At 37.7% G+C, this 27997-nt stretch overlaps 1 protein-coding gene across 1 annotated transcript; it reads left to right on the top strand.

The window, feature by feature from the left end:
• The first annotated feature begins 320 nt into the window (after positions 1-320).
• Positions 321-27769, top strand: LOC127943388 (tight junction protein ZO-1-like). Its single transcript, XM_052539858.1, has 23 exons — positions 321-406; positions 2835-2959; positions 6321-6423; positions 7349-7682; positions 8542-8645; positions 8797-8965; positions 9892-10036; positions 10585-10620; positions 15606-15733; positions 15961-16066; positions 16161-16311; positions 17696-17804; positions 18683-18902; positions 18995-19179; positions 19344-19439; positions 19517-19599; positions 19719-19929; positions 20131-20231; positions 21140-21493; positions 22852-23088; positions 26002-26928; positions 27405-27496; positions 27703-27769. Exons 1-23 carry the CDS (start codon positions 359-361, stop codon positions 27767-27769), a joined length of 4131 nt encoding a protein of 1376 aa, XP_052395818.1. The 5' UTR covers positions 321-358.
• The last annotated feature ends 228 nt before the right edge of the window (positions 27770-27997 follow it).

Below are 27997 nucleotides of genomic sequence, written 5' to 3'. Positions count from 1 at the left end.
TGGCTTCGGTGGATATCAGCAGAGACGTTTTCCCAGTCCTTTCTTCTCCTCAAGCCTATAGCATGAGATTGCACCACTTTCGTTGTTTCCTTGTCTGTTACATAACATGTAGGAAGATCATCTACACACTACGGAGGATTTCCGAATGCTTCTACGGATGTTAAGTGCTGAGACTCCTTCAAAGACGTTTGTGAATGTGTGTGTAACCCGCTTGGTTTTAATGAATGCATTCACATCCTTTAGGCCACGTGGGAATGCAACCAATTAAACTTGTTGATGGTAATCTAACGATTTGTGTGTTTCTCTATTAATCTCTTTCTTTCTGTTTTTTTTCTTTCTCTCAATACAGAGTGCAGCAATGGAGGAGACCGTGATATGGGAACAGCACACTGTAACTCTACACAGGGTGAGAATTTAATCATCTCTCTTGATTTGTGTCTGGAATCCCAGTATAAACACTTGTTTGTTTGATTTGTGTAACATCTCGAACCGTCGAATCATTCAGATGATATTGTCTTGTTTTACTTGTGAGTAATTCTCTTGGTAATCTTATATAATTTATAATAAAATGTGTTGTATTGTGTTCCATCAACAGATTTTTGTTTTAAAGACCTCATGAAATGCAAACTCTGATTAGTAAAAGACTTTGTTAAAGAGTTACCGTTTGGCTAAAAAAAAAAAAGCTTCTAGAAAAACTTATTTCAATAGGAAATTCCCTTAAAACAGGAAACAAACCACTCTTCAAACATATTTACAGGATCTTTATGCATAATTAGGAACAAGACAAAATACACTTTTGTAAGAATTATGAAAAATCTTGCTTCTCAGGTACATTTATATTGTGCGGTTATTTAGAAGATTTTAATTTGTAATATTTAGGGTTAGACCATAATGAAAGCTGCTGAATGCATTTTGAAGAAAAGCCAAAAATATCTATGAAGGCACACAGATAATTTCAATAGGAAATATATCAAAACAAAGAAACTACTTAAACACTTTAATGGGGTCTTTCAGTAAGAACAAGGGAAGAAAATCTGCCAACTGAACAAGACGAACAAACAGAAAACCACATTGTTGGGAGAAGACTTTATCACATAGATTTTAATAGGATAATCTTGTACCATATTGACATTTAAAATACAAAGAGAACGAAAAAATTTCATTCATTGTTATTAACAACATGAAGTGTATTGAACATAAATATTTCCCAAACTGGCATCTGTAAAGAAACTACAGGGAGTTCGTAAGTTGAACGAAAAGTCAATAATTCATTAAAAACATAAAGAATGTCAAATTTAAAACAAACAACAATCAAAATGGAACACTTAATAAAAAACATTGAATATTCTGTTTGTTTAACGACATGTCATGTGACAATTAACCAATATCTAAGAGCAGAGACCATGCAAATGTGTTACTCAGTTATTGATTTGTTCATATATTAGAATATATTAGGTGGAAGAGGTCTGTATGGGAATCTCCGCTTTACATGTAAATAAGAAATCAAATGATTTTGTGTTTTAATGTGTTGGAAAGACAAAACCTTGTCTATGACAAAGAATAATAAATAATCATGTAAAAAGGTAACTGTAGTCTGATTACGTGTATTTTAAAATGCAGTGTACTCTTTTTAATTACGACTACTTTATTTTTGGAATCTGATAACATGATAGCGATCCAGGACAGTCCTCCTCAAAACGGCAAGAAAAAAACACTCGTCAAACACTTTTATGAGCTCTTTTAACAAGACCAAGACAGTTATGTTCAAATAAACAAACATTTGCAATTTAGGTAAAATTTTGGAATTTTCACGGGACAACAGAGCAAACATTTTTTATGTTACATTATTAGGTTACACCCTAATAAAAGTTACTAAATATGTTTTGGGGAGTGTTGAGTCACTTTTTTCATGGACGTGACATGATGTCGCAACACACAATAAAAGGTATCTTTTTCATGTTAATCAGAGTTTTTGTCCTAACTATCCGCGACAACAACACGCAAAATTTCTAATTTACAAATGGTTTCTATTTCTGCGACGTCACGGCTGAAACAACATAACAAACTATGACAATGATGATCTCTGGTACTGATTATGTGCTTTATTCAAAGTTTTAAATGTGTCCAATGTGTGTTTGAAGATCATATTACGAGACATTTATAGCCATATTGAAAGCAACAACAGATAGTTTACCTCAGATCCTGAAAATAAATGAAAGCAAATATGTACGTTAAAACTTGGTGCGAACCAACGAGTGTATTTTATAACAGAGATGCTATCAGTCACTCAGTGTGTACATTTAAAGATGTTAAAAAGGTTTTAACCTTGTCCATGTTGTTGCGAGTGCAGTGCACTTCCCTGAGAGACCCCGCCTACACATGCTTTTGATTGGCTGTGATATTTGCTTGATTCTATTGCGTGGCGTCTAATGTGGACGCCAAAATTGCTTGTCGCTGGATTCTTGTCGTCTAGGACACAGTGTTATCATGGTGTCATTTCAAACAGCAACACATTACTGTATAATACCTATTAATTCACATTACCTGTTAGCTGTCACTGTTAAAGTTGTTTAAGTGATTGGTTTAAGCACTGTTGCTGACTTGAGGTCCGTATTGTTTTTCTCTTCTTTATATCTGTGATAGGATCTCTCTATCTCTCCGCCCTTCTCTAGCCCTCTCCCTGTATCTCTCTGACCATCACATCCCCTCATTTATCTTCCTCCTCTTCTCGTCCCATATCTCCCCTCTTATCTTTCCAGTCTCTCTCTCGGCTGTTTTGAATGTTTTGGTTTCCCCCTCGTCTGTTTGTTAACATGTGGTTGTGTGTCTCGCAGGCTCCGGGGTTTGGCTTCGGGATCGCTATCTCAGGCGGGAGGGATAACCCTCACTTTCAGAGCGGGGAGACGTCCATCGTCATTTCGGATGTGCTGAAGGGAGGCCCAGCTGAGGGCCTGCTGCAGTAAGACTCATCTCTGACCCTCTTTACCATGAGAAAGCCAATTCAGTTCCAGTTTAACTCCAACATTTGAGTTGAATTGAATACTTTTTGATAAAATCGAATGAAATACTGTTAATATCATGATTGCTGAAAGTGTTGTTTGTATTAAAATATACATTTTATGAATTACCCTCATAGGTGTTAAGGGTTATTTCTAGGCATGCACCGAATTTTCGGCAACTGAATGAGCCAACAATAATTTGAATAAGTGAAAAGACTGAATCAATTTACTAACGCAAACAATATCTAACGCGATCAAATAGAGGCGTGCACAAATGTAGCTAACATGACAGCAGTGTGGAAGCATTTACAACTGTCTGAGAAAGACGCAAAAACTATTCGAAGCACCGACAGAGAGAGACGTGTTTACTGCATCGCATGTCTCGGAAAGAGAAGAGGAAGGGGTGGTGACTGTATGATGATTGAAATCACAAAATTGCCTTGTACAATTAGTAAATAACTGCAGAATGTTGTTTTCTAATGCACGCACAAATTGCATTTATTCTGACAGCGGTACATGAGCTCGCGGCGCCAGGGTTTGAAGTCCAAAACACAAGGGAAATCTGTGCTGAAACTGTTACTCGTCAACTGCTCAGTAACATTTTTATGAATTTTGACAGGGATGTCACAGTGTGATACGTGCAACAAACATCTTCCCAGATTCTTAATTAGAATCATTTATAAATCTGCTGTTGTCAACAAAAAGAAGCACTGAGGTCTGATTTCTGCCAAAATAAAAGCTCAAACATTATAAATATTAATATTTTTACTAACTTATTCATTTTAAGTTAAATTGTGCTTTGTTGGTATAATGTTTGCTAGAATGTTAAAAACGTGCATAGTTTTAAATTGTTGTTTTGTAATTGATTTTATCTTTGAAAAGCAAGACAAAACAGTAAAAAGCTAAATTTGGGTATTTCATTTATGCAAAGGTGAAAAAAACAAAAAAATACATGGGGAAAAAACGTGAAAGAAATCTACATCTCAGTGCATCCCTAGTAATTTCCCAAAATATTTGAAAATATTTTCCATGTATAAGGTTATTTATGGAATTCGTAATGAAAACATGGAATTACAGAAGTCCAAATTTAATGCATTTTTCACTAGTGCTCCCAGATTAATCATTTATTATAATGTATGGAAATAATCTGTATTAATTAGAAAAGTGCAAATGAAATGCATTTTCACTAGTGCTCTTAAAATATATTACATTTTTTTTTATCAAAAACCATTATTGAATTATGAAAGTGCAAATTAAAAGCATTTTCATTAGTGCTCTCAATTTGTAATTTTTTTTTTTTATGTTATCAAATACATTTGATTAAATTAGAAAAGTGCATATTAAAAGTATTTTCACTAGTGCTCTCAGACTATTCGTTTATTTAATTGTGTATTGAAAACATTTAGTATTAAACTAGAAAATTGTGAATTAAAAGCATTTTCTCTGCTGGTCTCAATTAAATGCATTTTTAATTAGAGCTGAAACAACGAATCGATTTAATCGATTAAAATCGATTATTAAAATAGTTGTCAACTAATTTAGTAATCGATTCGTCGCTAAATAAATTTTATTTGCCATAAGCGGCTCATTTCGTGCATATTTCAAATCTGCGGTGACCAAAGTGTGGCAGTAATGAGCCACCGGAGGTTTTACTCAGCCAGTACAGCAGGTGAAGTAGCGAATAGCCAATAGCTGGCCTCGTTTTATGTCACGTGCTTCCCGAACAGCGTCTCTGCAGCATTCAGCGGGAAGTGGGAGTACTTTACTTTGAGCCTTTAAAATGAAGAGTAACCTGTAAACTCTGCACTACTGAACTGTTTAAGGGGCCGTTCACATATCGTGTCTTTTGCGTGCTCAAGTTCGTTATTTCCTATGTAGGCGCGCAGTATGCATGCTCATAATGGAAGCGACGCGGTCGCGACACGCACGCGGTGCGATGCGCCCGTTTTTCCAGGCGCGTCCACACCGCATCCATTTATCCTTTGCTGAAATTTCCGGGTCTTCATGGAGAGGGCACGTCATGGAGAGAGCACGTCATGGTTGCTTAGCAAAGGCAGACGCCTCAGGGGCGCTTCTGCCCGAGCACTTTGGAAAGAAGGAGAAAGCGGCGCGACTAGCGTTTTCCACGCGTTTTTAGGTGCGATATGTGAACGGCCCCTAAGAATTTTATTTGTGCAGATTCTCCAGTACAAGGTTGTTTGCAAATGTTTAGTCGTAAAAGCTGATAACATTGCTTTTTAACAGTTAACATTTAAAGCTTTACAAACATGTTATGTGATCAGTTTGTCGTTTACCAGTTCATAATTCAGACTTGCAGCCTAATTATGACTGAATGAGAGAGGTAAATGTTTGAGTATATTTAGAATGCACTTCTTTTCTAAGTATTCACTGCTCTTTTTCACACAGCAGGTTTTTTGTGTGTGTCCCAATTTTTTTTTTCTGGACAACCTTCTGATGGATTTTACTTCCATTCAGGTTTCATGCCATTGGCACTTTTTTTCGAAGGATTGTTTACAATTTCACAGCATAAGCTATAAAGCTTTTTCCCAGTAAATAATAAAATACAATGCACTGAAATTTTATTCTGTTTTATCCTTATACTTCGTGAAAATATGTTCTCAAAGATTCCTTAAGCTTTGTTTGGGATGTTAAACTACTTTAGGAGCTCTAAGGACTGCCATGGTGAAAACAATATTTGAAATCTCCTTGTGAATTTTGCTAGAGTATCGATCAGTGTTTTGATTGCAGAAGAGTTCGACAAAGGATTACTAACATAATAAAACAACTCCAGGTATATTTTTGATGAGGATATGACAATGCAAAATGGTTAAAATCTCTTAAAAATCTATGCTGAATGATAAAGACCCTTTATTAATAATTTACTTGGGGAAAAAATGGAAAAAACTAAAATATAAGTACATAAACCGATTAATCGATTAATCGTAAAAATAATCGACAGATTAATCGATTATCAAAATAATCGTTAGTTGCAGCCCTATTTTTAATAGTCATCCAGACTTGTAACCCCACTGTTTATATATTTTAAGTAAATTTATTACATTTATTTATCTATTTCCCAGAATGCTCTAATTACGCAAGAAATTGTAATAATTTTATTATATAATATATCATCATATTATATAATATTTCTTCTTTTGTTTTATTAAATAAGCTGAAACTGCTCTTCACCCTGATGGAGTTTCTTAGCATGTAAACGCATGAGCGCACAGGTCTGCTGATCAAGCTTTGCTCTATCTTGCGCTGAGATCAGTTGGAGTGGCACTTTTGCTTACTGCTTTCTGCCCTCTTTGCCCCCGGCAGGGAGAATGACAGAGTGGTGATGGTCAACGCCGTCTCCATGGATAACGTGGATCATGCGTATGCAGTGCAGCAACTTCGGAAAAGTGGGAAGAATGCAAAAATAGTATGTAGGCCCTTTTTATTTCTTCTTTTACTCTAGCTTCTTGCATTAAGCCACAGATTCACCATGGGAGAGTAATATTGCTATGTCAAATTAGCATAAGACTGCATAAAAGCATACAAGGTCATTTACATAGGATGGAAATTATATGTATATATATAGAGAGAGAGAGAGATAGAGAGAGAGAGGGAGGTTTTCAAATTTGCCTTGGAGTTTTTAGCTATTTATATAATTAGTACTTTATTTAATCATTTGTGTTAAATTAGGAAAGTGCAGACTGAAAATATTTTCACTAGTGATCATTTACATTTATATTTAGTCATTTAGCAGATACTTTTATCTAAAGCAACTTATACTTATTTATTTATACGTTTAGTTTAGTAAAGAATTAGTGTAAATTAAAAGACCCACTTCTATTTATTTTGTACTAAAATCCATAACAGAATTAGTTTAGAGAAACATTAGAGATGATAAATATGATATATATATATTATTTTTTTTTTTTTACAAAATGTTATTTGTCATTTTGTTTAAATTTAAAGTTAAATTAGGAAAACACAAGAAACAAATATTTATTTTTAACATTTATATTAAATTGGAAAATTAAAATACCTACTTTTGTTTTTTTATTTTGCAAGAGAATGTTTTTAGAGACATATTAAAGAAAAAAAAATATGGCCAAAAAGTTTCTCTAGTATTCGCAGACTATATTTACTTACTTTATTTTGATTTATTTATTTAGGAATTTTTAAATTTGTAAACATATGTGTTAAATTAGGAAAATGCCTTAAGTAAAATCAAAATACCCACTTTAATTGATTTGTTTTGTACTAAAATCCCATAAGAGAACGTTTTAGACAGATTTAAAAAGTGTGCCCAAAAACTGAGATTGTTGCGAATAATCCGGTCTGTTTCTCGCTCTATCCAGACCATCAGGAGAAAGAGGAAGGTGCAGATCCCCATGGGGCGGCCGGGTGAACGCGAGACCATGTCTGAGCACGACGAGGACGACGACAGCTATGAAGACGAGATCTACGAGTCCCGGAGCGCACGGAGCGGGCCGAGTGCCTACAGCGGGGGCGGAGCCACGGGCCGGAGGAGCAGCAGGGGTGACCGGCTGGGCGGGAGGAGGGACCGAGACAGAGAGCGCAGCGGCTCCAGAGAGAGGAGTCAGTCCCCACGCTCGGACCGCCACTCTGTGTCCTCCAACCTCCCCCCACGCCCAGCCAAGGTCACCCTCATCAAGTCCCGCAAGAACGAAGGTGAACATGGCGCTTCGACCCTGCCAACAGGTGTCGCCCAGTCACTCTGTCTTACGAATTATAACACGCTTGTTTCCAAGCTGATTCACATCACTAAAAGCTCATTCTCACCATGAATACTAACTAAAGCAACCACACCAACTGATGATAATGTTCTGGTTATTATAAACTATTATGTCACCTGACACTTTAATACTAAATAGAATATATATAATAGTATATATTTAGGAAGAAATATGATCCATTTATAAATAAAATATATTTATATACTATATGAATATAAATATATACATGTACATATTTAAAATATATATATATTGTATGTGTGTATTAATACATGCATAATAAATATACATATTATATATTATATGCAATTAATCGTTTGACAGCACTATAAATTAACAAAATCTGTGATGCATTTAAGTTCACGCTTTTCAAATTTAATATAAACGTTTTCAGTATAAATAATATAGTATAGTAAGTCTGATATAATTTATATAAGTTGAATCAAAAGTTGATTTGAATAATCACAAAAAAATTGATAAAAATATTTGTTTTAATTTAGGAAAGTGCGAACTAATTATTCACTCGTACGGTGAACTTTGCAATGATTTCTTGTTATAATCGCCGTCCTTGATGTGAACAGGCCTTAACATGACGTGACAAGTTTCCTGCTGGTTTGAGTGTAAATGATGCACAAAATAACTTCATCACGTCCAGTCAGAACATATAGCTGCCGTTTATCATTTAGACCCAATGACATTTTGCTGTATGCAGGTTTACGTCGGACAAAAAGCGTCTTTATAGCTAACAAATGCTAACATTGTGTATGTGTTTCTGCGGTTTACTCTGTAAGCAGAATACGGGCTTCGCCTGGCCAGCCACATCTTCGTAAAGGACATTTCCCCCGAGAGCCTGGCAGCCCGAGACGGAAACATACAGGAGGGAGACGTAGTGCTCAAGGTAAGAGAAATGAGAATCTGTAGGGGAGGAGAGAGGAGAGAGTGTAAAGTGATGAGCGTGACTCAAGTGACGGATTTAGTCACGATTTATGAACGAATGCAGACTTTTGCTAATGGAGATGTATGATGTTGACATCATACTCTTCATCTAGATTAATGGCACGGTGACTGAGAATCTGTCCCTGATCGATGCTAAGAAGCTGATCGAGAGGTCAAAGGGCAAGCTGAAGATGGTGGTGCAGAGAGACGAGAGGGCGACCCTGCTCAATATCCCAGACATGGATGACAGCATACCTTCAGCCAATGCCTCTGACAGAGATGGTGAGAGAGTCTCTGTACAGCACACATCAAAAGGGGTTTGATTCGTTCTGTGCAATTATACCTTCAAGTGGGGCTTTTAAATATTTAGTGGAAACTGAATGTAATTCATGAATGTAATTCTGTAAACACTGTAATTCTTTAACTACTTAATAATTAAATTAAATTGAATAAATAAATAAAAATTAATTAATTCACGAAGCTGTTGACTGGTTTTGCTTAGTAAACTGAAAATCTTTTTTTTTTTTTTTTTTGAATAGCAGCTTATGCATTTGGATTAAAATTTGTTTTATCAGTATCATAAAAAGCAAGCTAATTGTGTGGCATTATTTTTTTTCTCATTGAAAATATATATATATATATATATTGTAGTATTTTTTTCTATACCAGTAGTGCTTTTGTTTTTATATTATTTAAATTGTATTTACCTTTTTTTTGACAATTTTTGTTTTTTCTTGTTAACTAAAATTTTAACTTGTAACAATCATTAAAAACAAAGCTAAAATAAAATACAATATAAATATAATAAATTATAAATATGAGAGAACTTGAACAAACTTTTAAAAATGGCTTGGCAGCTAATTGAAATAAAGTTTAAGTTGACTAAAACTAAAATGAACTATTAATAAACTACTATACTTGAACTAATTCATTTTATACAAATTAAATAACAATAATTATAATGACCAGAGCATAAAACAACATTAAAACTTATAAGATAAACAAAAAAATAACATTAAACCTTACATAAAAATACAAATGTATCTTTTTGTTTATTTATTTTATGTAATTCTGAGTGTATTCTTATTTTATTCCATTTGGATCTTTTAGGGAAGAATTTGAAATTCCAATAGGAATACTTCAGGTTCACTTCGAATTCTGTAACACAACACCTGTAATGGTGTGAAATCATTTGATCTTTTTGCTAGAAATTTCAGACATCCACTCCGTGGCCTCCGATCATTCCAACCGATCCCACGAGCGGAAGAGGAGCAGCCGCTCTCGTTCTCCGGACCGCCGCTCCGAGCCCTCGGACCACTCCAGACATTCTCCACCACAGATCAGCAACGGCAGGTCAGATGGCCTTTCTGTTTCCCTCGAGTTTTTCCCCCCCTCAATTTTTAGGTCCTCCTTTATAATATTCAACAGATTGAGTTGTAGGCCTGCTCACCGCTGATATGAGAACAGCTTTCTGACAGGCGTTAGAGAGAAGCTTCTGTCAGACCGCACTCCTGTAAATTGGAAGTGTCCTAGATAGATAAACCAGGGTGTGACAGTGGGAGAGGATGGGAGGAATTTCATCTCCTAAATGAAACCCTACATTTAAAGGTGAAGTGTGTAATTTTTTCAGCAGTAAAAAACATGGAAGCATCAGTAGGCCGTTTTTGTAGGTTGACTTATGAAGAGATTAAACTCTCTGGAACAATGAAAACTGGCACTGTTTGTTTCTGTGAGCGGCCCAATAGTCAACTTTAGGGTTATCGAACAATTGCATCCAAGCAAATGTTTTAGATGAAGAAATGACATACTTGCCACAAGCCAGATTTGACCGCACACATGTTAGCAGATCCTCAGGTGTGTGAGTGCTCATGAAGTTTCTTCTGACTCTTGTTTTGAATCAGGGCCGCAGGGCCGACGGCTCAGAGAACCCGGCCAGTGTAAGTGTTTGGGTCCGGTTTACGCAGCGTCCCGAACTAACTAACGCTTTTGTGAGCTTTGCACTAAAGCATGTGACGTGGGTGCTTCTCAAAGTTTAAGTGTAACCCAGTGTGTGTGTGTGTAGTGTGCTGAAATGATGTTCTTATTTTACCTGAACTACTTGACTTGTTCATTTCATCATCCCAACATCTCTCACCTCTGGCTGAAGCCCGACAAACCAACTTGGGCACAGGAAATTCGTTGGTTTGTATGCCCAATCCCAGCATGCATCTGTGACATCAAACATATGCCTTCATTCTCATTTCTCATGCAAATCCAAAGAACTGGTCTCAGCTGTGTGTTACCTCTTTTCTGCTAAGTAAAAACTAAAATAGGGGTGTCTGTCGGAAAAACTTACACACACACACACACATAAAGGTCTGCTGCTGTCAGTTTGGCAGTGCAGGGGGAAACATGCTGCTTTTAACATCGTTTGTAGTAGTTCCTCTCTTCCTCAGAGAGTTCTCGGTAATACTGGCACATCTGCTCAGCCAACCATCCTTGAAAGTCTTTCAATAGGATTGAAGCACCACCTGCCCCGTGTTTGAAAAGTCACAAAAAACTGGAATCTGTGAAAGCAGCAGAAGCTTCCCGAAAGCATAGGCAGATGCCTTTTTGCCCCGTCAATCCAGATAGATTTAATTCCTGGTTCAGGAACCATTGGTTTAAAGGACTTGAACCATTTGAGGAGCCAATTTTTATGTCCCAGATCCAACTTTTCTTGCGTGGAAACGTGAAATGGTGCAAGAATGGGCATGGCACGGTGTTAACAAAATATGTTCTAAAAAGATTTATCAAATATTCTATTAACGTTACTTGCCGGAATGTTCTTAGAACATTCCCCTGTTTGAGAACATGCAGCAGAATTTCCTGTCACACTGAGAACATTCGAGAAAATACCTGCATACACATCAAAATAGATTAATATTTTTTGACACAAAGTTGGGTCTGTTGGCGCATGGTGCTGTCAACCAATCAGAGGAGTCATGATTATATTCAAAGATTATATAAGTCACATGGCATTTGCTGAACAACTGCCATTGAGAGGAATTGTACATCTCCACTTTGTTTTAATCTTGTAAGAGTGAAAGAGCGAGATCCAACATTTTTGCACTTGCTCTTTGGAAGTTGATTTTACCAGCCTGGTTCCGGATTGTCAGTCTGTTAACTAACGGGAAAGACTGTGTGTTTTAAGATGTCCTGCCAAGTTCTTCCGTCCCTTTTCTCTTTAATTTGAAAACTAGATAATCACACCAGTGTTTTGAAACCGGTGTATTGCAAAAACTCCTGAAAGAGAGAAGAAAATGTCTGTACAACATCCAATCAGACCAATGTTTTGGGGTTCCACTTGGTGGAGCGCAAACCAAATTAGACAGATGCCAACATGAGCATGCTCTCATTCCCAAAACCAGTAATATTTATAATTTTAATGGGCCCTTTTATTTATTTATTACATTTTTTTTTGTATGATAAAAGATTGGCAATGTTAGGTTGGCAAAACCAGTTGGGGATTTTCTGAATTAAACAACTTCAACAGTGTTTCCCCCGAAATTACCTGGATCAATTGTACCAGGAACTTTTTTGGCTACTGCAAGTTTCCTCACTGTATATTTACAAAAAGACGAAATATGATATCAAATACCACTGCCTCCTTTTGTTTTCTTTTAAATCTATTAAAAGCCACAGAAATTTAGTTCAGTGAAATGTGTAGGCCTGTATAGCCTAACGTTACATTACAGTTGTTATTTTAACATATTAAACATATTTCAACATATAAATAGATTAATTGAATAAATACCAAAGATTACCTGTTAGATTTATCGAAAACAAATTATATTTTATAATGTCAGAAGGACTAGCAGAGTTGAGACTGCTCTCGTTAGTAAACATGAGGACTGAGCTCCACTGATCGCGTGAAGCTGATCGTCTACGAAATCGGCGAAACACATTTTTAAATAGGCGCATATTTGAGTTTTAAATAATTGCATTCTCGCCTGAAATACTTTTAAAGCAACATTTCATGACACAATAACAGTAATATTTTGACAAGTATCTATATAAATGGTGGTTGAAATCGCAATGCTGCGTGAACTCAACCAATCAGCAATCGCCCCCGAAAGTTTCAGACCTTTGAAAAAGTACTACCTTGTGAGCAGGGACTTCCTGGGGGGCAATCTTTTACCCTGAACTTTATTTAGATCCTGGTTCCTGTGGTGGAAACACACCGAGTACCAGCCCAAAAGTCCCTAGTTCCTGGGTAAAGTTCCAGCGGTGGAACTACAATACAGTTCGCAGCTGTATTGTAGATCAAAAAGCTCTTCACATTCCCGTACCAGAATGTGATAGTTCTTTGAAATAGAGCATGATTGGTAACCGCAAGAGCAGCCCTCCTCAGCAATTACTGTTTTTCTCTCATAGTCGTTTTTATGGATCATAGGGTCCGTAAAGACCCTCAAGCGGACAGTGATGGCTTTAGTGCTTTGAGGTATAGTGCGTTATGCCACACACTTATCCTCAATGTCATCAGCCAAGGCTTTTTATTGAGCCTCACCATAATTGCTGGGAAAGATATTCGTCATTGTCATGAATAAAACAGGACCACATGTGGCGGCCCGGCCCTGCAGAGATGGACAGTTTCTGCAGTCCTTGGACGTCGCCCGCTGTTGTTTACCATCACAATAAAGGTCACGGGCCGGACCTGTCGTCTTTGGCCACATGCCGATTTTTGGAGTGCCTCATCGATGGTGGTGCACCTGGAGTCCTTTTCTCTTCCCGTCTTTCTTTCTCTCTCTCTCTCTCTCTCTCTGTCTCTGTCTCTTCTATTACTCCAGATCAGATGGGCTGCGCTAAATATAGTCCAACAAAGGAGCTACAAAGCACAGCTGTGACCTTCAAGACTACCTAGCTGCCCTAGCCACACAACGTCCTCCCTCTCTCCCCATCTACCTCGCTCTCATCTGCCATTTGTCTTTCAGTGTAAACAGTGTTTTATGGGTTGTGTGCTTAGGCTTGATAGTGTGGAAAAAGCAGTGTTGTTTTTGGTTGTCCTGCTGAGAGCAGAGCATGCATTAATCATCAAAAGCTTTAACCGAACAGCACAAAAGCTCATTTCATTCCGCACTGTACCGTATATTTTCAGTGTCCTGTATACAGGTGTATTATTGATTGTACTTTCATTTACGGCCTGAAACATACTCTCCCAAGGACGTGAATTAGCGATGAGCACTTTCGAAACACTGCTTTGTGACATTTCGAAACCTTTGTAAATCATTCTTTTTTTTATTAACGTTTCGAAGCATGTTGCAAACTGGCAACGTTATTTTACGTAACCTTTACATTAGTTTAGTAAATGAAGCTTCGTTATGTCACAACTCTTTCAAAATGGACATATAATGGACATGCACGTAAAACGTCAGTTTTCTCTTCCAGGTTGACCACTGTCATGATGGGAGCAACAGATTGAAAATCTCTCGGAGAGGGTTAAATTTGACTCTGGTTTAATAGCACAGATAATGAGCGTAACTTTGTCGCCCCCTAGAGCACTTAGGTTTGTTACCGCAATGCAAGGTCGCGTATTAAGTAACCAAGCCACGTTTTTCATTCACATCTGCGTTTGGGTACTTGTGTTGAGAATGTTTCTGGCCTTAGGAGGAAATGTTTTCATTTTCAAAGTATATTTGATATGCCTGATTCATTTGAACACATTTCCCGAATTTTTTTTTTTTTTTTTATGAATCGGTAAAAAAAAAAAAAGGCAAAACAAATTTGTTTGAGACATCAATCAAAGGTTTTTCCAGAAGTGTGGCATTTTACGTGTTCTTTTTTTAAGTAATTATCAGATTATTAGTAGTATTATCAGTATAATTTGTATTATTATATTGGAAATTTCTCAACAGATACCAGTCAGTAGATTGAGTGATTTGGTTTGTTTGGATTGTTCAGAGAGCCGAAAAACCAAAAAATGCTCATCTCATTCAATAGTTTGTTTCTGTTATCACTCAAAAGTTTTCCAGTAGTGCTTATATCAAGTTTTTTGTGTACTCTATTTTCCAGACTATAAGTCTCACTTTTTTTCATAGTTTGACTGGTCCTGCGACTTATAGTTAGGTGCGACTTATTTATCAAAATTAATTTGACATGATAAGAGAAATGAACTAAGAGATATGAACCAAGAGAAAACATTAACGTTTACAGCCGCGAGAGGGCGCTCTATGCTGCTCAGTGCTCCTGTTGTCTACACTGAAGACATAGAGCGCCCTCTCGCGGCTGTAGATGGTAATGTTTTCTCTTGGTTCTTGATTCTAAATAAATGTGACTTATAGTCCAGTGCGACTTATATATGTTATTTTCCTCATCATGACATATTTTTGGACTGATGCGACTTATACTCGACGTATAGTCTGAAAAATACGGTATTTGGTATTTTAAGTATTTAGTTAAAATACGATTTTAACAGTGTTACTGGTTATGATAAATTAGGTTGTTTTATACAATCAATAAGAGTCAGTGAAGTCAATTTGGAAAGTCATGTTAGCAATTTGGTTCATTCAGACAGTTTCAAATGACTGATTCATCGATCATCATTCAAAATGTATTCATTTTAAAAGGGCAAAAGTCCATTTTATTGTTAAGTTATGCAAATTTGTGTTCTTTATAAATATTATATATGTTTGAGTTTAATGCTGTCATGATCCTAATTGTTTTTTTTTTTTAAGTTTTGCATTGCTCAAGTTTCAAACATATCACTACCTTAAATGTTTTACTTCCAAACAAACTTCTCACACACAATCCACTGATTTAAAATGCTTTGCAAATAGGTTTTCTCCAAATCATTCAAAGACGGATTCGTTCACAGATTCACTACATTAAATCATAACAAGACCATTGTTTAATGTGTGTGATTCCAACAGCTTTTCTTTGTGCTGTCCTTTTTCTTCACCCACAGTCACCGAAGCCGTGATGAAGAAAGGGTCTCAAAGGCTGGGCCACTTCCCGTACCCACTAAGATGGTGGAGGAGAAGCCGAAAGAGCAGACGGCAGCCAGAGAAGAGAAACAGCTCCCCCCTCTGCCAGGTCAGAGGTCACTACACATGAAACACACTGTGATCGAACATGCTTTATTCTCAGCCTGGGTTTGTGCGGTGACGAGCAGCAGGAGTTTGTCAGACATGACAGTGTCTTCACACCTGCTCCGTCCTGCTGGGCGTCTCTGTGACCTCCCAGAGCGCGACACGCTCCTGTGGTGACACTTTTGTGTGTGCGCGTGAACTGAAATACTCAGTGTGCTTTGATCTCCTCAGAGCCCAAGCCTGTGTACGCCCAACCCGGCCAGCCTGACGTGGACCTGCCTGTCAGTCCGGCAGACGCCCCAGTGCCCAGCGTCACGCACGATGACAGCATCTTACGGTGCGCCTCACTAACTTTCCCCAAAATCAATGTTTTAGAGATATCGAGAATGAAATGTCCTAGATGTCCTTATTGTGTGTGTGTCCACCCTTAGGCCGAGCATGAAGCTGGTGAAGTTTAAGAAGGGCGAGAGCGTGGGGTTGAGACTCGCTGGAGGGAATGACGTTGGGATATTTGTGGCGGGAGTTTTGGAGGACAGTCCTGCTGCTAAAGAGGGCCTGGAGGAGGGAGACCAGATTCTCAGGGTGAGACGACCAGGTTTTGATTCCCTCTTACCACTTCACTGATTAATTAATGCAACTTCTGTCTAAAAGCTGTTTATATAAGCCGCTACTTATAAAGGGCACTTGATGAGTTCATCAGGTTTCTGTATGTTTTATGTTACTGTGGAAGCGAGAGCTCTGGAAAAACAACTCAACAGTGACCACATACTCCCATGAATCATTGCGGTTTCACATTTAAATAGCTTAAATATTAGTGTATGAATTAATATTTTGGAATAAACTTCCGATATTTGTATGATTCATGGTCAGAAGTGTCATTTTGAGCATCTGTTTCTGATTTGATTGATTTCTGATTCCACGTGAAGTGCTTCATTTGTAGTTCAGAGGTTTGGTTTGATTTACGGCTCCTTACTGGTTATTTTTTTTTAATGCTTAAAATAAATTGAATTCTGGAACCATTTTTATAATAACTAGTATTTATAATAATACACATTTTTGTAATATGAACAAAATATTAGCAACATGTACAAAAAATATAATAAAATAGACAATAGCATTTGGTTAAATTAAAATTATTTAAAGTATTTTAGTATTGTTTATTTATTATACAATTTCTGTTCAGTTTTAGTGTTTGTTTTTTTTTATCATTCTTTTTAGTTCTTATTAATGTTGGTTTCAGTTATAGTTTAGTTATTTTTGTTAAGTTAAACTAGCTGAATAGAGTTTAAGTTTTTTAATATGACTTTTTTCATGTTTATTTCAATTAACACTTTTTTTATGGTTTCCATTTTAGTTGCTGTAATAACTCTGGGCTGATGTTTTTCATATTAATGTGTGTGTGTGTGTTTGTGTGTGTGTGGGACTGAGCATTTCTGTCTGATGTTGATAACTGCTTGATTTATGCTCAAGTCATTTCATCTCTTCCAGTTTGTCAGCAGTTGAGCCTGAAGATGTTTGTGGTGGCGTTTAGCTCTTGTGATGAATAACTCGAGTGGGACTCTTAAAGGCCTGTGGGTGAAGGGAAATTTGGTGTTCCCGGCTTTATAACCTTCTGTTTACGGGCTCTTTAATGGAAGTCCTAGTTTTATGGCGGTTCGCACTTCCAAAATGTCCCTCTCGTGCTGTATAGATGCCGTTAAACCTCAGTGTGTGTGCAGATGCTTGCCTTCTCTCAGGATGGTTTCCCTGGTGACGTTGGTTTCCATCTCCTTTCTGCCAAACGCAGCCTCTTTCTCTTCCTCTCTGGGTTTTTCCCAATGTGTCTATTCTTTATTCAGAACATTTGTCACCTTCCCTTTCTCACAAACCTCACCACACAAATCTGTCTTAAAACTTTCCTCTCATTCATTAGACCTCTTTAGAGAGGATTTTGGTTCCTAATGGCTTTTCTCTAAACCCTCCCCAGGTAAACAATGTGGATTTTGCAAACATCATCCGCGAGGAGGCAGTGCTGTTTCTGCTGGACCTGCCCAAAGGAGAGGAGGTCACCATCCTGGCCCAGAAAAAGAAAGATGGTGAGGATATGTCAGCTCTTAAAATTTAATACGAATCCCTGTTCATAAACCATTGTGCCTAAAGTTTAATTTGACTGTCTGCGTTCTGCAACGGTCCATGCAGTGTCGGTATGATGCTAATTTCCATCAACAGAAGTGTCCCGCACACAGTGCAGAAGTAAACTCATGCATTTGTACTTTCCTTATGTAACACATGATTTATTTCTGGAAAATGTGATTTGATTTAGGCCAGGGTTTGGTTTTGATTTAGATTTTGACCAAGATTTTTAAGTTTTAGGTTTGTTATAACAATGTCTGAATAGCTATTTGGCTAAAAATTAAAGTAGCGTCAGAGGAAAAGCATGGTAATAAGATTACAATGATAATTAAACCAATCACATCATAATCTAGCTGGTCTCCAGTCAAATATTCGTGGATTTTCCCTGAATGTTGTTTTTTTCAAAACTATCCAGATGCAAGATCCTATCCCCATTGGTAGATGTGAGAAACTTTGTGCATTATTGTAATGCTTTTAGCCAGTTACCTGATCAAAAACAAATGTGTTATCCTGATATCTCATTCAAAGCTGCTTAAAATTGCTTTTCTTAAGTTAACACAAAAATGGACATTTTTAATTGGACCGTTTTAGCTTCGTAATATGCGGAAGGATGCGGAGATAGGATCTTGTACAACATTATATTATGAAAGTTAAAAAATTCAACATAAAGAATAAACCAGTCTAATCTGATCTGGTTCTTAATGGTTTTAAATGGATTTTGGACACTTGTCAGACTGTCTTATAAACTAAACCAGATAAGACCAGCAAAACACCTTCAACTGTTTCCAGCATTTTATCAGAAACGCAAAATAATAATAGCGTAAATCTCTTTGCTTCCCAGTGTATCGGCGCATTGTAGAGTCTGACGTAGGTGACTCATTCTACATCAGGACCCATTTTGAGTACGAGAAGGAGTCGCCCTACGGTCTGAGCTTCAATAAGGGCGAGGTCTTCAGAGTGGTCGACACTCTTTACAACGGCAAACTGGGCTCTTGGCTCGCCATCCGCATCGGCAAGAACCACCAAGAGGTGGAGCGGGGCATCATCCCCAACAAGAATAGGTGCTGATGCCATTTCTACTAGTTGGCATCGAGTCATGTGCTTAATACGTAGAGTTGTTGAAGTTTGAGCTGTTGCTTTATGTTCTCTGCAGGGCTGAGCAGTTATCGAGTGTCCAATACACTCTCCCAAAGACTCCAGGAGGGGATCGGGCTGATTTCTGGAGATTCAGAGGCCTCCGTAGCTCCAAACGCAACCTGAGGAAGAGCAGAGAGGACCTTTCTGCTCAACCCGTCCAAACAAAGTTCTCCGCTTATGAAAGAGTGGTGCTTCGAGAAGGTAGGCTGTTTCTAGACCTGCTGTTAGTTGCTTTGGTTATTTCAGGTTTGAGCTTCTGTTTTGAAGCTAAGCTAATCATTTTCAGTTTGTATGTTGGTGTTTGCATTGAAAGGACAATGTTTTGTAGATATCTAGTTAACCTGTTGTTTCTCCTGCTTAAAAAGCTGGTTTCTTGAGGCCCGTGGTCATTTTTGGGCCTATTGCGGATGTTGCAAGAGAGAAACTGTCCAGAGAGGGACCTGACCTCTTTGAGCTTGCAAGTAAGTGCTGCGTAATGAGATTTTTCAGTTTTTCTTATATTAAGAAGGTATAAAACCTCTTTATCTCCTTGCCTCAGAGAGTGAACCCAGAGATGCAGGCACAGACCAGCGCAGCTCTGGAATCATCCGTCTCCATACCATTAAACAGATCATTGACCGAGTGAGTATGGACTCGGATAATTTAGTTAACTGCCATTCCATCTGCTCGGCTCGTGAGCGTAGACTCACAGACCCTGCAAAGATCCAGCTGGTGTTTCACCATCCTGTTTGTGCTGCTAGGACAAGCATGCTGTGCTGGACATCACCCCCAACGCGGTGGATCGTCTGAATTACGCCCAGTGGTACCCCATTGTGGTGTTCCTGAATCCCGACAGCAAGCAGGGTGTCAAGAACATGAGGACCAGGCTCTGTCCCGAGTCCAGGAAGAGCGCCCGGAAACTGTATGAGCGTGCTCTCAAACTGAGAAAGAACAACCATCACCTCTTCACCAGTGAGTAGACCCAGAAATCAAAATGATAGCATTGGAGTCCATGGAACACAAAAGGAGCAATTTTAAAGCATGTACAATCTAGTCCATATCACAAATTAGAACATTTTCAAGCTACGAAAGTACCATAAAAGTTTTTTTTAATTCAAGTACCACTTGTGGTGTATTTGTAGTTTAGTAAATTGCACCTCTACTTCCTTCTAGCCACTATCAACTTAAACAACATGAACGAGGGCTGGTATGGCGCTTTGAAAGAGACCATCCAGCAGCAGCAGAACCAGTTGGTCTGGGTCTCAGAGGGCAAGGTAAGCCTCTCTAGTTTTGTGCCTCAATTTCCAAATGTTTCTTATGTGTCTAGAGCCACACCCCCCCATTTATGAGTCAACGCAACACTACTGATTGATCAGTCGTGGTCATTCTGTGGATAAATATTTAGCTATAGTTACACTGTATTTGACAACTGATTAATTATTTTGACAACACTAACACTGCCAATGCTTCAATAAAAAATAATTACATAACTGAAATTGTAATTAGTGGTTGATCTATATATAGCTTTTATTTATATATATTGCTATTGGGATCTGTTTTTTTTGTTGTTTGTTCTTTTATTTTGACATCACTAAAACTACAATGGCTGAATGAATAACAAATATATAAATGCATTTTAATAAGTGGTTAACCAATATATCAACAATGCTGTTTGAAATGTTATAATTATTGGCATTTGATGATCAGTATTTATGTTTGTCAGAGTTTTCAGAAGAATTTGGCTGTCTATTATTAGTAAACTGTATAACTGAATAAATGTTAATTACATAACCATAGTTAAAATTGAAAAACGGAATAAATCTGAATATAGCTTTTAGCCTATATATATATCTGATGCAATAAACAAAAAGTCTAATATCGGCCGATAACCGATATCGAACAAATAAGTTGTGTATCCCTAAAACAAGTACAAGTTATGTTTATTTTTTGTCAATTCATTTATTTGGTTAGTACCCATGTAAAACATTCCATTCATTAACTATACTGAAAATAATAAAGCTTTAAAGAGCTAAAAAAGCAGAGCTATTTCTGCTTTTACACAGTTACAGTCCAAGTGTTTGATATGCATCAGTTTCCACTCTCACCCATTCATCATTTCATTTCCACTGCTGTGGGTCATCAAACTCATCCTAACCCCCCCCCCCCCCCTCTCCACATGCAGGCAGATGGCGCTCCTGACGATGACCTTGACATCCACGACGACCGCCTCTCCTACCTCTCGGCACCGGGCAGTGAGTACAGCATGTACAGCACCGACAGCCGACACACTTCTGACTACGAGGACACCGATACGGAGGGCGGGGCCTACACCGACCAGGAGCTGGATGAGACCATGAACGACGAGGTGGGCCTGCCCAGCGAGCCTGCCATCACACGCTCATCCGAACCTGTCCGAGAGGACCCGCCGGTCATCCAGGACGCAGCTGGGTACCCGAGCTACCAGCATGCTGTGCCACAACTGGAGCCGGTGAACCGCATCGACCCGGCCGGGTTTAAGATGGCAGCTCCTCAGCAGGTACAGAATACGAGGACCATCATGTGTGTGTGTTGGTTTCTTTACTGTCATTCATGGGAACTTCTGTAAATGCTGTGCAGTGCTTTTTGAACTTTTTAAAAATCAATATGCTTTTGTTGTTATTTCATGAAGTATTTCTATAAAAGATGCTCAGGCACTTAATTAAACAGAAAATACTAAATTATAAGCTATTCACATACTGGCAAAAATTAATAAGATGGAGCCTTACAAGATGGAAATAAGAAAGTTAGCCATTGTTTATTGAGATGAGTTGGGTTACATAAGGGTGTTTTTATTTATTTCATTGTTTATCTATCTATCTATCTATCTATCTATCTATCTATCTATCTATCTATCTATCTATCTGTCTGTCTGTCTGTCTATCTCTGTTATCTATCTATCTATCTATCTATCTATCTATCTATCTATCTATCTATCTATCTATCTATCTATCTATCTGTCTGTCTGTCTGTCTATCTCTGTTATCTATCTATCTATCTATCTATCTATCTATCTATCTTTATTTGTTTTATATAAAAGTGCTATGTAGCTTGGTAGAATTTTTTTTTTTACACTTATGTTTTTAAATATTATACTCATTTTTCTTTTTATCACACAAGATGTAATGATTCAAATCAGTCAAATTAATATAACACAAAAAAAATCACAAAATTATATAAAATCTGTTGTTAATGCTTGCTGGTGTTTGTGTAGATGTCACTTCCTGGAGCATAATGACATTAAGGAATTGGCATTTGTTAGTTAAATGGATAAAGTTGGTCTCTAGGGCTTTGTTAGTTATTAAGATATAAGAGTAAAAGGCATTTACATTTCTTAAAATAAACCCCTGTAGTTTTTAAACTGAGTGCATTTACAAGTATAATACATTTTGATAACTGTCAGTTCAATTTAAAAACCAGACAACAACATTTGCTAGTTTTTCTGGTGATTCTTACTAATATGGTTTCAGTCTGTTTATATCTGATAAAATAACGCAAATGTATATCAGAATGTACTGCATGGTAGAAATGACCATATTACTCAACAAAAGCCATTGTCTTTCCTTTAGCGCATTATCTGAAATGTAAACCTGTATTTCCTGCCCTAATAACATTTTAAACTGCGTATGCAACAGGACTGGACCACTACCTAGTTTCTGCTTCCTGTAAAGCTAAGGACACTATTTTATTCAAAAGCACACTTAAGTTTGTATGACCAGTTTGTATCAATCCTTTACCAGACAAACTCTTGTTCATCTTTCAGTAGCTGTCAGTTAACCTGGTTAAGGATGCTTTGGTGGTCGTAGCTGCTGTTTGTAGCTGGTGCTGTCTGTAACCTCTTTGCCCCGTGCTCCACAGCAAACAGAGGCAGCTCTGGCCTCGCCGCCCCCTCCCTCTGCAGCGACAGCAGCGCCCCCTGCTGTACAACCCACCGCGCCAATAGTGGGTACGAACCCAGAGGAGCCGACTGGCACCCCTCAGGCCAACTCCCTTAACAGCCCCGTCCCCGTTCCCGACCCCCAGCCTGACCCTGAGCTCGCTCAGCCCCCAACACACGACCCCCACAAGTTGCTTCCTCCTGGCCCAGATCCAAAGGTACCAGCAGCACCAGAAGCTGGACCCGCTCCCGGTTGGGCCCGGTTCAGCCCAGCTCTCTTTCTCAGCCTTGCCTGTGTCTATCACTCTTTTCTTTGACTCCTCCCACTCCACTGTCTGCATGAATGCTCCGCCCACCCCACACGTGTGCTGCGTGTGTTCCTCTGTGTAACTGGTACACATGCACCACAGGAGGACGAGGGCCCATGCATAAGTAGAAGTGCCTCGTACTTCCTCTTGCATGGCTCCTAATTTATGATATTTCTTTCAGCTTGTTCTGTCTGTAGGGTTGGGCGATATATATATTGCTTAGTCATGAATACGGCTGCACGATCGTGACAAAAATCATTATTGTTGAATATTCTCTTGCAGTTGTAATTGCGATTATTAATTACAATTATCACAATTTACGATTATTACAATTTACATTGAATTATGTTTATACCCTTGTTTGATGCAACTGCATGCCGTATTTTTATATGAAAATAAACAAACAAACTTTTAGTGCTTTTCTGTAGTATTAAACCTCAAATGTAAACTGTTCATCAGATTGATTTCTTCTTTAAATTATAAAATAAAATTTGAATGGTATTATAATGTTATACTAAAACTAAGGGATAAACCCTTAAGATAACATGTAGAAAGAAAAAACGCATCTTAAGCACGCAGAATAACATATTGACTTTGGACGATTAATTGAACCATTACGTAATTGTGGCATCCATAATTGTAGTCGCGATTAGAAATTAAATTCATTTTGCAACCATAGTCATGAATGTGACCACTATTTTAAATGGTGCAACTTTGGGAATGTGTCACTGTTTTACTGCACTTTTTATTTGGCCGATATATTTACAGACTTTTTTACAGTTGTGAGTTTGTATATCTTTCGCAATCCTGTTTATGTCTATCGAATCTAAACTCAGAATTGCGAGAATTTTTTTTTTTTCTCAATTGTGAGATTTAGACTCGGAAATGTAAACTATAAATGCAAAATTGGAAGAGTGGGATATAAATTCAAAATTGCGAGAACTTTTAAAATTGTGAGAAAAAAGTACAAATTGCTAGTTTAAAAAGTCGCAATGACCTTTTTAATTATTTTTATTTTGTTGTGCAAAAAAAATTTATAAATAGAAATGCGAGATGTAAACTCAGAAATCAGATTCTTTAGAATCTATATAAATATAATTCGAACTGTAGAAATAATATTAAATATTAAATATATATAATAATAAAATAAAAAATCTTAATTGCAGAATTTACATGTTCCAATTTTTTCTATTCTGTAGTATGAACAGACTTCCATAGAAAAGTCAGAATTTTGTCTACAAAAAAAAAACTATAATTAAAAAAAAAAAAAAAAAAAATATATATATATATATATATATTTTTTTTTTTTAAATATATTAAAATGCTTTAATAAAATTCTGCATATTATGTCATTTATTTTCTTGTATTATTGTTTGCATCAACACAATTTTTATTGGAATATTTTCTCCCATATAATTTTTTGTGTGTGTGTGTATTTTGTGGGGGGAAAAAATTTTTTTATTGAACCAAAATTTCAATCTGTATCGCCTGGCCCTATTCTGTAGTGATAGCCGTGATGGTAGCGTTTGGCTTTGACCTGAATCTCACCTGTACGGACGACTGCTGGATGCACTGTAGACTTGTCACTTAATTGCAAACGGACCTTTCCCTGATTTGCAAGAATGGATTTTTGTAGTTGCATGTTCATTTAACCTGCAGACAGTACTTACAGCAATGTAAAAGGAAAACAACTGGACTAATCCTGCATAATGTCTTCATAACTAATGTTTCTTTTCATAGATGAAGACGTTATGTAAGAGCTTCTGTGATTATGTTAAGTTGTCTTCTAGGAGACGTTGGACCTTTTACAGCTCTACTGTCTTCAGGCTATACTTTGAAGCTTGAGAAGAAGCCTTTCAAACAATTACAATATAAATGTATTCACTTTTACTAAAGACGAGGAATCAAAGTGTGTAACCAAGTGGAGATGATGTACATGTTCGAAGGGCTTCTTATCAAACTGTAGAAATGTAGAGCTGAGTAGCAAGTTGGTAAGAAGCTTGTTTTATTGCATAATGAATTAATCAGTTATTAATGTTTTTTTTCCTGCTCAAGATTGAGTTTAAGTTCAGTGCTTGCAAGGTAGCGCCATATGTTTATACCAAACATTCATATAATGCCATAATTAATAATTAGGCATCAAATCACTGCATTAAAATAAATCTGAGGGATCATGTGACATTGAAGACTGGAATAATGCTGAAAATTAGCTTTGCATCACAGGAATTAATTATATTTTGAAAATGTCAAAGTTTTTTCAAAGTAATTGTATAGAAAATTTGCCATTGACTTATGAAATATAACCACATTATTTTAAAGCTATAATTTTTATTTACTTATTTATTTTTTATTTTTTGTTGGCAATTAATTTATTCGGTATATATTAAGTTTAAAACACAAAAACTGTGCTCATTTTAATATTTCTGTCCTTCTAATATTTTTTTGTTCTGACCATATGCATTATATTTTATATAATTACTTCTTAGAAAAACTGACTATGGTCATCTTATTTTTTCATTTCAGCAACAAAAGCCAAAAACCTGACCTTACCTAAAATCATACATACCTTTTTTTTTTTTTTTTTTTTTTTTTTTTTTTTTTACAACTGCCTTGCAAGTGCTTGCACTGTATTTCCTGAAGGAAATGCAAATCTAGTACTTAAATATTTATTTACAGCTAATTTTAAATATTTTGCCTGGTTCTTTTTTGGGGGGCTCGGATTCATTAGCTCCAGTGACTGAGGTTGTTTTGCAAAATGTTCATATCTCGTTTGAGCCTTTTCAGTCAAACCGGCTCTCACAGCTGACGTTTTGTCCCTCACAGATGTATAAAAAGGATCTGTACAGCGTGGATGAGCCGGTGCGAGTGAACCACGGCGTGAAGCCTCCCCTTCCCCAGCAGCCGCAGCAGTCTTTAGCCCCCCCCACCTCGCTCTCCTACAGCCACCAGCCTGTCTACCAGGACCAACAGCCATACCGCCAGTACGAACACCCGCCTTATGGCTATGACGGTGGCGGCTACGCACAACCAAAGCCTCACAATTATGACCCGCACCTGCACTACGACAACCGTGTGCCTCACTACAACGAGCAGTGGCCCCCTTACGACCAGCAGCAGACTTCACCCCAACCACCCCCTGCGCCCGGCTACCCTCAGGCCCACCACCCTCCTCCTCCTCCACTGGGGTACGAACCCCGCTCTCCATACCAGGACGGCCCAACCAGGGATTTCAGCCCGCCTCAGTCCCAATACGATGGCGTGTCCCCAATGAGTTATGATAACCGTCCACGGCACACTAAACCTGCTCCTGCTCGCTACGAAGAGCCGCCTCCTCCGCCCCATTCAGTCTCCTACGACGCCCGCTCACCCTTCGAGTCCCATCCACATGGGTTCCCAGGCAATGCGCATCGCTCCCCTGATCCGCCCAAGCAGTATTACGGCGACGCTGCAATGAGACCCTCCTACAACCCTGGAGCGCCGAACCGAGGGTATAAACCAACGCCACACGAGCCCGTGATGAACTCTGAACCTCCCGCTCCGCCTCCCAAACCTGAGGCCATCTCGTCTTCAGGAGATCCTCCTCACCCTGCAACTCCCAAACCATTGCCGCCTCCCGCCAGGGATGATGACGATGATGAAGACCCTGCCATGAAGCCACAGTCTGTGCTCAACCGGGTCAAAATGTTCGAGAACAAGCGCTCCGTGTCTGTTGACCGAGCCAAGGATACGCCAGAAGTAGCAGGAATTAAGGTACGTTTCTGTCCTTTTGATGAATGTGACCTTGGACCACAAAACCAGTCATAAGGGGCAGTTTCTCAAAATTGAGATTTATGCATCATCTGAATGAACAAGTTTTCCACTGATGTATGTTTGTTAGGATGAGACTATATTTGTCCGAGATATAATATGAATCTAAAAAAATCTAAATATGAAGAAAATCACTGTTGAAGTTCTTGCCAATGCATGGTACTAATCAAAAGTTAAGTTTTAATATATTTATGGTAGGAAATTAACAAAATATATTAATGCAACGTAATGTTGTCCCAATACAATGTATTGTTGGCAGTTGCTACTTCTGACTGGACTTGTGCTCCAGGGTCACATTTAACTTCGAGTTCTCCACTGAGGGCTTTGTTGGTAATAATGTAAACATGACTTAGTGCAAACTTTTGCTTAGAGAAGGGTGTGTAAATGTGTTGACCGAATGCATGCACTTTCTTCTTCAGCCCACAGATCTCCCAAAACCTGTGAGCACACCTGGTCCTGTGCTTAAAGCCAACTCTCTCAGCAACCTGGAGCAGGAGAAACCCTCTTACAGGTACACCCACATACTTACTGTACTGTGAGATTGTTTAAGATGGTTTAAATGAAGTGTCTTATGCTCACCAAGGCTGCATTTATTTAATCAAAAATACAGTAAAAATATTAAATAACTGTAAAATATTATTGCAATTTAAAACAACAGTTTTCAATTTTAATATATTTTAAAATGTGATTCATTCCTGTGATAAGCTGTATTTTCAGCATCATTCCTCCGGTCTTCATCGTCACATGGTCCTTCAGAAATCATTCTGATATACTGATTTGTTGATGTGTTGAAGCAGGGTTATTACTGTTAGCTAAGACTAAATCATGAAACATTTTCATTACTAATTAAATAAAATATGTTAACTGAAATTAAATAAAAAAATTCTCATTTTCACTTAGTTTTACTTGATGTACTTAACTTAAAAATGAACGAAAACATTAAAAAACAATAAACATGTTTAGACGTAAGAACAAAACCTGACAAAAGCTAAATTACTAAAGCTTTAAAATT

This window comes from Carassius gibelio, chromosome A3 (genome assembly GCF_023724105.1).
Source record: "Carassius gibelio isolate Cgi1373 ecotype wild population from Czech Republic chromosome A3, carGib1.2-hapl.c, whole genome shotgun sequence".
Lineage (NCBI taxonomy): Eukaryota > Metazoa > Chordata > Actinopteri > Cypriniformes > Cyprinidae > Carassius > Carassius gibelio.
This window is presented reverse-complemented; position numbering and strand designations above follow the sequence as displayed.

What these genes read in the sequence shown, in the direction of transcription:
- LOC127943388 (XM_052539858.1), top strand. Translation starts at nt 359, where the DNA reads ATGGAGGAGACCGTGATATGGGAACAGCACACTGTAACTCTACACAGG. An exon ending in CCACAGATCAGCAACGGCAG is followed by an intron (nt 10,037 to 10,584) that starts GTCAGATGGCCT and finishes GTTTTGAATCAG; the next exon opens with GGCCGCAGGGCCGACGGCTC. An exon ending in TCTGGGTCTCAGAGGGCAAG is followed by an intron (nt 20,232 to 21,139) that starts GTAAGCCTCTCT and finishes CTCCACATGCAG; the next exon opens with GCAGATGGCGCTCCTGACGA.